This window comes from Amblyomma maculatum, chromosome 2, assembly GCF_055883805.1.
Source record: "Amblyomma maculatum isolate TAMU_Amacu chromosome 2, ASM5588380v1, whole genome shotgun sequence".
Classification (NCBI taxonomy): Eukaryota; Metazoa; Arthropoda; class Arachnida; order Ixodida; family Ixodidae; genus Amblyomma; species Amblyomma maculatum.
In genome coordinates this window covers 57,076,965-57,089,583 of record NC_139345.1, presented here as the reverse complement: position 1 = coordinate 57,089,583, position 12,619 = coordinate 57,076,965, and the positions used below count along the sequence as shown (strand labels likewise).

The 12,619-nt window shown below is 45.3% G+C and overlaps 1 protein-coding gene across 1 annotated transcript in view; it reads left to right on the top strand.

The window, feature by feature from the left end:
- Positions 1-12,241, top strand: part of LOC146198707 (venom factor-like) — a 110,473-nt gene extending 98,232 nt beyond the window's left edge. The window contains exons 34-39 of the mRNA XM_084594203.1: positions 875-1,049; positions 2,859-2,966; positions 6,832-6,951; positions 7,525-7,608; positions 10,546-10,696; positions 12,012-12,241. Of these exons, the coding sequence (XP_084450329.1) occupies positions 875-1,049; positions 2,859-2,966; positions 6,832-6,951; positions 7,525-7,608; positions 10,546-10,696; positions 12,012-12,171 (798 nt within the window). The 3' untranslated portion in view covers positions 12,172-12,241. The remainder of the gene's footprint in view (positions 1-874; positions 1,050-2,858; positions 2,967-6,831; positions 6,952-7,524; positions 7,609-10,545; positions 10,697-12,011) is intronic.
- The last annotated feature ends 378 nt before the right edge of the window (positions 12,242-12,619 follow it).

Here is a 12,619-nt window from a genome sequence, read left to right as displayed (position 1 = left end):
TGTTGCGAGACTTGTAAATTTTAAGGTCATGAGGTACCTACTGCAAAACGCGTGCACAGCGCGTCCGTAAAGGGACCCATCTGCTTCAGCAGAAGCGTCTACTATATCTGAACAGAGCCGAAATAAAGCGGCCGCCGCCGCTCGAGTACGGCCATGGTCTGAACAAGTTGATTCGCAGGGATGCATTTACTTCAACGCATTCTGTGAGGAAATTGCGCGCTGCATCTTCTTAGCGCTTTTTGTTAATGTAACTGTGTAAACTATTTCATGTGGTGCATTTGCGTTCACGTTCAAGGCGCTTGCCAAATACCAAATATATTTTTCACCGATGAAATTGGTACTTTCATCGTCAAGTTGTGCACCTACCGCAATCAAGCAGCCACTTTTTTTGAAAATGTTAATCATTAGACTAGGGTGACTACTCATATGCTGTCCATGTCGCAAGCAGAGCAGTCGCTGTAAAATATAGCTTTCTACCATAGTAGATGTTGTGTGCTGCATTTCACTTTGTGAAATGATTAACGGAAAACCACACACTATCTATTTGTTATTTCAGGAAAACATTTTTTCCTGGCGTTTTTGAACAAATATTGTACATGAGCAGAAGAATGTGAAAGCAAATGTCTGAACTACCGAGCTTCAGTACCTCTAGGCGGCATTAATTTGTGGTATTGACTGTATCATCTCGCAAATGTTGTTAGATCATGCGAAGAACCACCTCGGGACACGAAGGCCGCTTCTAAGCTGCGCCGGCCGTGGAGTTATGGTTTATCTATGGTGACTTGAACGGTTAAGAGTGGTCAAATGCTGACAATTTTCTGCAACTTCGCTGTCTTGCCTCGATGTAACCGCTACAGTGTTTTTGCCATCGCAGCTGGTGACGGACCGAATTGTGGACTCGTTTGAACTGAGCCGAAGGAGCGTTGTGTTCTACCTGCCACCTATTCCCTCGGACACAAATGTCTGCATCGAGTTTAAGCTTCAGCAGGAGTTTGCGGTGGGCAAGCTGCAGTCGGGCTCTGTAAGGGTGTACGCCTACTACAACCCCGGTGAGCAGCGTGCGCTAGTACGCTTTTCATGGTACTTCAAACAGCCTATCAAGTTCAGAACTTAAATATATGTCACCATGATTATGACCATAGACCCAATTTCATCACACTTCCTACTCACGAACTTCCAATTACTTCCGTCCTGTACTAGCTACGATCAGTTTATCCCGGCAAACTTCCATACATCCTTACACCAGGCTCTGGGCGTGTAATAGTTTGCTTTCTCTAGCGATCTGCGTCACCCGGAGCAGCCATCGCTCATCTAATCTCGCTCACATAGGTTTCGCTTCATTTCAGCCAAGAAAACATTTTCTAGCGTTTCTTCCCACATAAGTTATTCCACTTTCTTGGCTTTGTATTATGGTGTTTTTCTCTTTTCGTCAAACGTATTCTTACTGTCGTGATAATTTGTTCTTTGCTATTTTGCTATAGCGTGAGTGTTTCTTCCAGAAAACGTTCCTCGCTGGGACCATTCATTTACGCTGCCATTGATCGCGCACAGTTCTTCTTGTTTTCACTGCTGAAAGCTGCATTAATGTTACTGCTTATCATTTCAGTTCTCATATTGTGCTACGAACATTTCTACCTCAAAATAATAGCCTGTGTTCAGATGAAAATTCAATGAAGTATGGCTTCCAGTAGTTGTTTGTGGTGGAATAAACGGTTGGTCTGCATTTACCTCCACTTTTTCCAAAATTGCGAAATTTCGGGGTTGACAAGCTATCGTGAAATACCGTCGATCCTGGATATATTGACCCCAGATACATCGAATTACTGCTTATATCCAACTCTTAGAATATCCGGGGTCCTTGAAAATCCCATGCAAAAAATATGGGAACGGTTTTCGTCTCTATTGAACTTCCACTCAGCGTAACATTCGATATATCGAAGTCGTCACGCTGTGTCCCTGCAAGGGGCGTTTCTTGATTGAAAGTGGCCTTCGATCTTACAGGCTTGATTTTAACGCGACTCTGCTGCATGCGGAGAGGCAAAACTTTCAGCAGCAAAGCCAGCCTGATGACCGACGACTTCGGCGGCTCTCGCACTGGCACTTCGCTGCTGAAGTAGAAATCACTTGTACGGCATTTGAGCTGACCTATTGTTATGTCTAGAATTTACCAACAACGAAATTATTGCTTTCATAATCAACAGTGGCTTTTCTTGAAGCACCGTTCACAGCAGCTTTGACATCAACCCTAACCCCAAAAGCACTTGTGCCACGGAACGCAAGAAGCGAACCCGGAACCCTGAACTGTCCCTATGAAATATTGAGAGTTTGTGGTCGCCCCCGTTCAGCGGCCAGCCGAGGTACGCCACTCTTTCTGACGCCTGGCGTGAAGTGACGCTCCACACTCGGGTGCGCGCACAGGCGCAATTGCGAGAAAGTTGTACTCGAGACGGGGTGCCAGTATCTCTGCGGGACGCATATCGCAGCAGAAATTGCGCTGCTAGCGTTGATACATCGTGCGCACTTTTCAGGGTTACAGAGAAGCTCGTATTCTTCCAAATGTTATATATCGGGTTATCAATATATCGAACCATTTCGCAATCCCCTTGGAGTTCAATATATCCAGGATCGACTGTAACTGACGACTTCCTGCCCCTTGTCAGGGGTAGTACTTCTTCAAAAGGGTGCCTATGTGTATTATGCAACTATTGCAACATGGACATCTAAATTATTAGACCAAGTTTTGTTTCACTAATTACCACGCTATAAGCTCATTTCAGGATATGGCTCCGCGTGTAAAGCCGCTTTGCGCTTACAGTATTGAGCTTACATTTTTTTTTTACATGTCATTTGCCTTACAGATGTATCGTGCACTAAGTTCTACTCTCCGGACACTAGTAGCCCCTTACTGAGGATCGACTGCAGCAACCCCGACCCAAATCATTCTGAAGTGTGCGAATGCTTGGAAGGTGAGACAGACGTGCATCTCGCGGGATCTGCGACGAGCTATCGTAGGCACCGCATTTTTGTTCATTAACGTTTGGTTTAAAATCAGGCGCCAGAAAAGAGAAAGGGACATGTGAGTTGGCTCGACGCTGGCCTATCAATGCGGAACGGAAGACAGGCAGAAGAGAAGAAAAAAAAAAGGAGGAAAATGCTTCTTTAGGCGGCTGCACTCGGACCACGCAAAACGCACAAGAAATGCCACAGTACCTGTACCGGAAAATACATTAAAAGCAAGAAGGGCGTCGGCGTCCCGAAATGCACTCGAGCACGGAACGAAACAACAAGAGATCAAAGCCTATTCGGCATGAAAAAGTTAACAGCACGGAATGGAACGCGACTGAATGTGCAAAGTACACAAACATTCTAGATACAAGTGTGAAACGCCTGCAAAGCTAGGTGCATGTATCTTTATGGCCTTGTAGCCTTACTTGAGCAAGAAATGTATCGTATCCGGAATCCCAACGCAGCAAGGTACGCTTATAAGTGCATGTACCGCCTTTCCCAAAATTAACCGAGCATCCAGGCCAGCCAGCGGAGCAGGCACGGGACCGAACGGTGGCGCTACAATCGGCGTCGCCGGTGCTCCCCTGCGGTGTCAGTCTGAGTGGTAAGAAGACTGATGTAAGCCGGTGCTCTCCTGCGGTGTCAGTCTATGTGGTAAGAAGACTGAAGTAAATATGCTCCCTCGCTCTCTTTTGGGGCATGCTTGTATGTGCGGCGTTAGCGGTGTCTGACTGGGCACCTTCGTGGCGCTGGCTTGCAGAGAATGGTCTCTTGCCATAGCATATCTTGTTCAATGATTCCTTTCGGCTGCCTCTGTGAAACTGCGGTCTTCGTAATAATACCTAGCGCATTAAATATGTCAGCACCCAACCCTGGTAGCTTCCCCGACCGGGCAAACACTTGCTTTTGTGCTCTTTTGTAATGTCGGAAAAGTAAGGCGCGGAGCGGATCTAGAGAACTCGGCGTGCTTTTTCCTGGGTTCCTAACTTCTCCTTTGACCCCGACGCATGGTTATGCTAGACGAGAGGAAAAATGAGCGAACATTATCAGCTATATTAAGCGATTTGTTGCTACATACTACATTTCGTGCTGTTTGGTAACGCACACAGTTTGTAATGTTTTTTTCGGGTTGGTGAACATCGTCGTGAATTGACCTGGGGGCAATCATCGTTTCACTAGCGAACTGCGTGAATCAGTGTCACTCATACACCTTAAAGATACGTCACTTGTTTTCGCGTTGTTGTGGCAGCTTTTTACAGGAACATCATGCTTCGAACAATGGTAATGAACAGAAAACCGGACACGCGGCATTAGGACTGCGAACATATTTGTGCTTCTCCCTATTACCTAGCCACTTCATTCTTTCTCTTATAAGTTTAGTAGCCGCTATGAGAATGGTGCCATCAGCGAATCTTTAAACAAAATTCTGGATCCAACCTTTAAGTTCAACGCAAGGTGACGTTAATTTTGGAACCGGCGATTTCTTGCCCAATTGATGAAGTATATGGACCCACCATGGTAACAGTTCAGCCGGAGGTTCAATGCATCTAGAAAAATTATTGCTTCGCAGGCACCCTGCGTAGTTGGCAGGTTTTTCTTGGGGGACTATTATTTAGGAAGCATTTGCATCACGCATTTGCATTATAAAATATTTTGAGGCAGTTTCACTCGTCATTCCAATGCCCCTAATTAATTTTGATGTTACAGGCGGAAACCATTACGCATCTCCGAGAATTAGAAAATGGCTGAAAGTAAGAAGTTCTCATTTTCGCCTCATTGTATAAATAAAACAGCCTCGCTTGGAACGGCCGAAAATATTGCCTCCTCTTTCTTTACAATCGCTCAATGAAGCGCCACAAAAGAAAACTAGGAATGGCGGGAAAATTGTCATCGGCATTGAAAGATCCGTATACCCTTTCTTTCCCATCTACGGGAGCTGCGTACTGATCTTAAACGCGCACGATATTCTAAAAAAGAGCGCTGTTCAGCGCTCTTTCAATGTTCAACAGCTCTTTCTTTCATAGTTCTTTCAATGTTCAACAGCCTCGGGAAGGAACAGCAGTTTACGTTAGGTAGCGAAATACTCGAAATAGTAGGCGAATATGTCTACTTAGGACAGGTAGTAACCGCAGATCCGGACCATGAAAAGGAAATAACAAGAAGAATAAGATTGGGATGGAGCGCATTTGGCAAGTACTCGCAGATTATGACTAGCAGCTTATCGGTATCGCTCAAGAGGAAAGTATACAACAGTTGCATCTTGCCTGTACTCACCTATGGGGCTGAAACATGGAGGCTAACCAAGAGAGTTCTACTTAAGTTGAGGACAACCCAGAGGGCTATGGAACGAAAAATGGTAGGGGTAACATTAAGAGATAGAAAGCGTGCAGGGTGGGTCAGAGAAATAACTCAAGTTACCGACATTCTAGTAGAAATTAAGAAGAAGAAATGGACATGGGCAGGACATGTAGTGCGAAGAGAGGATAACCGATGGTCGCTGAGGGTAACAAACTGGATTCCAAGGGAAGGAAAACGTAGCAGGGGGCGGCAGAAAGTTAGGTGGGCGGATGAGATTAAGAAGTTCGCAGGGGTCAAGTGGATGCAGCTAGCACAGAACCGGGTTAGGTGGAGAAATATGGGAGAGGCCTTCGCCCTGCAGTGGGTATAATCAGGCTGATGATGATGATGATGATGTTCAGCGCACAGCGCCCTCCATCAGCAGAACGGCGCCCCGAAGGCACCACATCGGACGCCGCACATGCTACCCGCTAACATTTTGTCACTCCAAGAAAGAGAACGACGGAGCATGCTTGCGTCAGCCACTGTACGCTCGCAGCCGGGGAGCAGCGGGCCACTGACGATGAGCACCGCGTCGGCCTCTGGCCTGCTCGGTTACTTCAAATGGCAAAGAAGGCACATATACTATCTATTCTGTCTACGCTCTTGTCCTGGGGAGCTTGGTCATGTATCGCTGCCGATGTGAGCCTTTCCAGGTGGAGGAAAAAGTGGGAGAAAATGTGGCATGCAAGCCGCTGAACGCAATTTTTTGTTAAAATAACGAAACGATAAAACTCGGAAGGTAGTAATCATCGTACGCTGATAATACACTGGAATAAGACAGTACAAATAACATACCAAAATGTATGTATCGCAACCACCAGGTGAACGCGGAGGCCTTGAGAATAGACGCAAGTGTACCTGTATTGGCCAAAAGTAACCAGGCTGCGTGTTCTGCTTCTCAGACGAGTACAAGAGAATTCGTAACACTTCCGAAGCTATAAATTTGTGCAAAGTAAAGGCGAGCTCCGGTCCTCACTTCTCAAGAAGTTTTGATCCTTTGGAAATCCATGTTGGTTTCAGAATGCAAGCGAGAAGCAAAACATGCAGTCTGGTTACTTTTGGCAAAGATGGTACGTAGTACATATAACTGTACAACGTTCACGTCAACACAGAAAGAGAAAGGTCTTCATGGTGGCGCTTGAAATATCGAATTGTCGGTACACTTGAGAAGGCAAGAACATTCCGTGTGATAGGCAGGGAAGTTCCGGATTAGGCAAGCGAAGGCGCCTCGACAGGACTGCTGGCAGCAGTGCCAATTTCAGCTGCCCGCTCATAAAAGTGCAGAGGATAACCCGATGTAGGGCTAAAGGTTAGACAGCTTTTGCTGTGATCAGGATTCGTCGACGTTATGAGAACAGAAAGGGCGGATTTAGGGTCAGTAGTTAGGGGTGTGCATGTTACGCGCCTTTGCATAAGCCAGGAAACCCTTATGAAGATGAATTTTATTTTCCTTGACCTTAACCTTTTTCCCGTCTTAATTTGCAGGTGGATGCCCTCCAGAGGACGTCGTGGAGATGTTCACAAAAAACGAGGACAAAACTCTCATGATGGAGACAGAGTGCCGAATGGGCATGAGATACCATGCTTGCGAGAACGCCGAATTCGGTGGGCATTAAGCCGCACATTCGTGGCAGTTCACGGCTTTGTTACTAACTACGTGCCACCGCCGGAAAACAAATATTTCAAAAATGAAAGCAGCAGTTGTGGCCTCCTAAGCAAGCCTCACTTGACAGAGATTCGGTACAAGGTCACTCTTGCAGTCTTGCCTTGTCGAAGAAGTTGAAAGATGTTCCGACGCGGCTGCGCCTTCGGAAAACCGCGGCTCATCGTGGTGTGACATTTTCTAAGGCCATGAAAATGTTGGGAATGAGGGAAAAAAATGTGCGAGGGAGCTGAGCAGATGAAGCAGCTATTTTGTCGCTGTTTTTATTACAGCCCGAAATCGCATGGTTTGCTTGCGGGCAATAATATATTATTCCTGCCTTGCAACGGCACACAGGTAACTGTGCAACTGAGATTTTCTTATTGGGGACGCCAGTGTAAACTTGCATACGTATTGGTTCGTCATTTTGATTTTTATTCTTTTCGTGCAAAACATGAAAAAAAAAGAGGGCTTCCGAAAGGACTATATGCAATTAATTTTGGAAGAAAAACATGATGTTATGTTGTGCTTTTCAGTGTGGCTTGGCACTGCTCGTCAGAAAACCTACAAAGATGGATTCGTTGCTATACTGTTCCACATCAGCCAAGTGCTCAAGCCTGGTAAGCACGAACTTTACCTAGTAGGTTGCATTATTTGGTTCACATATTGTCTCTCAGGTAAATTATTCATGCTATATGTCATAAAGTTACAGTTCTACTAGAAATAAAGGAGGAACAAGGAACGGACCAAAATTCTCAAGACAAGCTATACCAAGGAAAGATACCACTTCATGAGGCCTTTAATCCAGATTCTGTAGCGTAAAGCTACAAAGCTACGCGGTCGGAGCCGAGTTTCGCATAAGTGTGCGCCGCCCGTTATGCGCATGCGCGAGAGTAGCGTGAATTCTTGAAGGGCACAGGTGCGTCACCTCCTCGCCACAGTCGATGCGCGCTCCTCTCCGACACGTGACCTTTAGCCGGAGCGGCAGAGCCGTGTTTACGACAGCTGCGCAGCGCGCTACTGCGCATGCTTTACGCAACGTATATCTAGGCATAACAGAGCTGAGCCACTGACATTTTTTTGTTTCTGTTTTTCCGAAGTAACCTTCCGACGACGGGTAATTGTAACAAAACCTGAAGGTCCAAGCTGTAGTTAATGCGCCCAGTGGTGAATAAGGCGTTTCTAAAGCGCGTTATTAAAGAATCGCACGAGATAGGGATGGTGACCAGATGCTATGTGGTGTCTATTTTATTGCTTCACCGTCAAGCTTCACCTTCGAAATCTTCTTGCATCACTTCTATAAGAAAAAGAAAGCCAATTGGAGGTTTTGTGCGAAATACTCGTGACCAAAACTTGTGCTTATGTCTCTGCCATTGTATGAGCTAATGCGTCATGGATTCCTATTTGTGCCCGGTCTTAACCCTTCCGCTAGTCTGCCATGAAATCATACCATGCCATGTGTTCACAATAATAGCGTTCAAATTTACTGCCATTTGCCCATGGAATTATTTTCTGGTTCGCCATACGCGGTGCATTGTACAGCTTTGCCTTGGCGCACTGAACTGTGCTGAAAGGTTCGCGGTCATGCATGCGGATTAATGAAGAGTGGTCTGAACTGTTCATGGTGGTGAACGCTCGTCATTTAGAGTATTCTGCACATGAGAAGACACAGCTAGGCGTAGGAATAGTAAAACCTAAAAGATGGCTCGCTGCGGATTGTGCATGAGCCAAATGCTAGGCGCCAAGTGGGCGGTGGCGTACACTCCGGCCGTGGAGGCTATTTTTCCACTTCAGAGCACGTAACTGCTGCGCAAACGGGAATGATATCGTTTGCAACAAAGCGACACGTTAGGGAGAGGACGGCTCTAATAATTGGGGGCGTTCTTTTAGCGACCTTTTCTAACTCTGCTGATTGCTTACTGATACCCGTGTGATATGCACGTGATGTAGTACACTATTAGCAGGGTATATAGCGGGGCGAGTTCCTTGTGCTAAGAAGTGGCGGTGCTCATATTCGGCCGCGTATGCTTAGCCGGTAAGTTACGCTGTACCAAGACAGCCTTACTTTGCTCTCGTTCGTAATCGTGACGGCTGAGGAGATTTCCCTTCACTGCCAGTTTTCTGATGCCCAGTGCCGCAATGGTGCTTTTAAGTTATAATGTTTGGACATAAAGAGGGAAGTGCCATCTCATGCGTGGCATAAGGGGTATCTGTTTTGATCAGTCGATATACGACCCAATTGTCAGCAGAATCATCAATATTTGAGCATCTAGCGTTCGTGGTCTTTATTCCTCGCTCTGTGTTTATGTCCAACACGTTCGTTGCTTATTAAGACTAAATACCTAGCAGCCCATCTTTCTTCTTAAATATTTATGTTACTTCCCAGTGGATTGGTTCCTGTTATGTCACCGCCACTAAGTTTCAGTCTTCCATTTGCCTTGATCGGTCAAATCGATGTTGATTCGTGCTGAGCAAGGTCCTTCAGCGTTGTTCTGAACGATGACCGACCTCATTCCAATTAAAACTGAAGGAACGTTCAGTGCAAAACCACTAAGCCGAAGTTTACTACTCCGAGGAAAAGCTGATCTTGCTTGCGGAGCTGTGCTGTGGAGCCATCTTAGGTTCGTCCATGCGTACCAACATCGACATAACCATGCTATAATATCTACCCAATTATGGTCATGGTACTGTACCTATATAAATGATTGCCATGACCAGTGTATATCATGAACTAACGTTTGTGGCTACTGACTGGCCCAAGCAAAACGTTGTCCAGCTTTGTGTAATCATGCGTGTGATGGAGCCATGGCCGGACATAGCAACAGCTGCATAGAAACGCGATAGTATTCACCCGAACGTAGTTATGAGACTATGATACATGATAGCCGTGACCTGAGGTATTAATTATTTGACTTTACATTTTACCTGGACCGTTTGCCCTTTCAACTTGACCTTCGACTTTGAACTTGACTGAGCGAAATCATCTCCGATGCTATAGAGTGCTATCTTCGTCTCCTATGAAAAGGCAAGCACCGCGGTTTTGCGCTACAGTGACATTGTCAATCAACAAAAACAACTTTATTTGGCGAAAAATGTGTCATCTTATTCAACTGCTGAAAGCTTAGCGGCAGAAAAGCAAAAACCTTTTAGACTCCGCTTTGGCATTATATTACAACTTTAGGCAAAAGTTTCTGCCGCATTTTTGCTTTGTCTTCCGTCCGAATCGCATTCTAAAGTATAATTTTTCCTGCGTTGGCGTTGTTTGTTATATTCTCTTTCCTCTGTACTTACACGCTAGCTGTCACGTTATCTCCCTATAAATCACAACTGGTCCTTATTTCTTCATTCATCCAACATTCAGCGTGACTGATTTCCGGTGCTCGCTTTTCTGGACCTTGTGGTTTAAATAGGGATTCTGTTTTTGGAATGTATGTTTATGAGCACCTATTGAATAACCGAATTTTTCACGCTTAGAAGATGCTGTTTGGACTTTAGAACACTGTTCAGTGTTTGCGAGTATTATTCCTGTTAACTCTGCCGTGACTAAATGAATGCAGGTATCGAGTCAGCCGAGGAGCTTGTCGACAAGCAGCGCACGATTAAGGTTCGTGATAACTGCGAATCCTTTAACATTACGGAAAACAGCCAGTACATTGTGATGGGAATGGACTCCAAGTACAAGGAGGAGGACATCTTTGGCGAGTTAAAGTGAGTATAGAAGAGAAAAATCAATAATGTGCGCCAGTCATGTCTCTCAGTGTTCCTGTTCGTTTTTGTTGGGATTGGAAAGTACATTCTGAGCGCAGCCACAGTTTAATGATGACCACAGTTTAACGGTGAGCGCGGAGGCTTATTATTGCTAGAGTACTCAGTCATCATCGTCAGCCCGGTCACCTCGCGCTTGCACTCATCATACGCAATACTCCATTAAGCAGCGATGGCGTAGTCTCACTCATGCAGCTGCAGCATGTCTGTAACACAACAAAGAGCTCGTGCACACTGCGCGATCATCGTTGTGATAAGCAGACTTTATTCATTAGGCATTGCGGGTTAGATATCCGACATTAACGCAACGTTCAGCTCACATTGCAGGTGGAATTATTCAATAGTGCGGGCTATAATTTAGGCTACAAAAACAGCACGCGGCAGTTACTTCGAAGAAAAAAAGCAATAAATGGAGTCCTCAACACGTTCCGCCAGTCTAATATTGTTTATATGGCACCGATTCAAATTTTGAAATTTTACTTGATTTATCTCTTTTAACTAGTAAATTCGGGCAGCGTAAATCATATATTTACTTGCGAAATACAGTAGTTTATAATTCTGCAATAGGGAAACCTTCAAAGCGCGTTGTTGTCGTTTTCTACAGCTTGGAAAAAGTAGCTGAAGCTTCTTGTACGGCTCTATGATCCTCTTAAAGTTATTACAAATGTGTCGAAAAGGGCTCTTACGCCGGCATGGCTTACGGAATCAAGTCTGGCCTGCCATTTTCAGGCCAGGCTTGATTACAGGTATTTAACTTGCAAGCATCTTGTGAAATGTAGACACGCAAATCTCATCATGAAAGCATCAGCACAAAAATTACATCGCGAACGAAGACAACCGCCGTGCTCGCCGGTGTAGTTATGGGCTGCCGGGATTAGCCTCTGTACATACCTGTCCCCCACCTTCTCAGCTTTAGCAGCGATTGATAACCCCAATTTACTACTGCTAGAAGTTTATGCCCAGCGCATGAATCGCACAGCGTTATTAGGATGTCGGCTGTTGTTCTTTTTTTGTGATATCATCAGACCTCGTGGATTTCCCCAAAAGTGCTGTGATCGTGACGAAGGGCCAGGGTTGAGTGTAATATAGTCACTTCAATACTAGCACCTTGACAGCCAGTGATTGTTTATGGCGGGCTATCACAGCTTCGCCTTTTTTTTTCTGACTTTGTGTGCACTCGGTTTTGCCATGTATAAGGAATATGGGTCTCATCGGTGAAAATGATTTTTGCCTTTGCCCTTTGATGTGTTCTTTACAGATACTTTTACATGATGGACAGCGAGTCCGTGGTCATCCCATATCCACCAGCCAAGGTTACAAATCGGAGGCCAAAGTCCAGACAGGCATGCTATTTCGACAGGCTGATCTACTGGTTCGTCGACCAATTCTCCGACGAGTCTAATCGTTGCTTTACCTGAGAACATCGTCCTTAACTCCCTTTTTGCTTGGAGCTTCTTGTGTACACAAGTAAAAATAAACATTTAAAACCACACACTTCTTTTTTTAAGTGACGCCCTGTTTCCTATGCAGATCGATATATCAATTAAGTGTAACACGGCAAGTAGAAGTCGAGGAGGTTTAGTGACCAGTCTCTAGAATGTAGATAACAAAATTTCTTGAGCTCCGCTTTTAATGGTATCACGCGACAATGTTAATCGTCTCCGTTCCGGATCCTCTGGTGAATTCTCGTCGACGTACACTCACTTTGCTGCTCGCTTAATCCCTATTGTTTTAATATTTGACTCTATTGTCCGCATGTAGTGATTATCATGCACTCTCAAGCCACAAATATGTAGGCCACCCGCTATAGATATAAGCCCCGCTTTAAACAGTTGTGCTAACGTGCCAGCATGGCCTAGGCGCTTC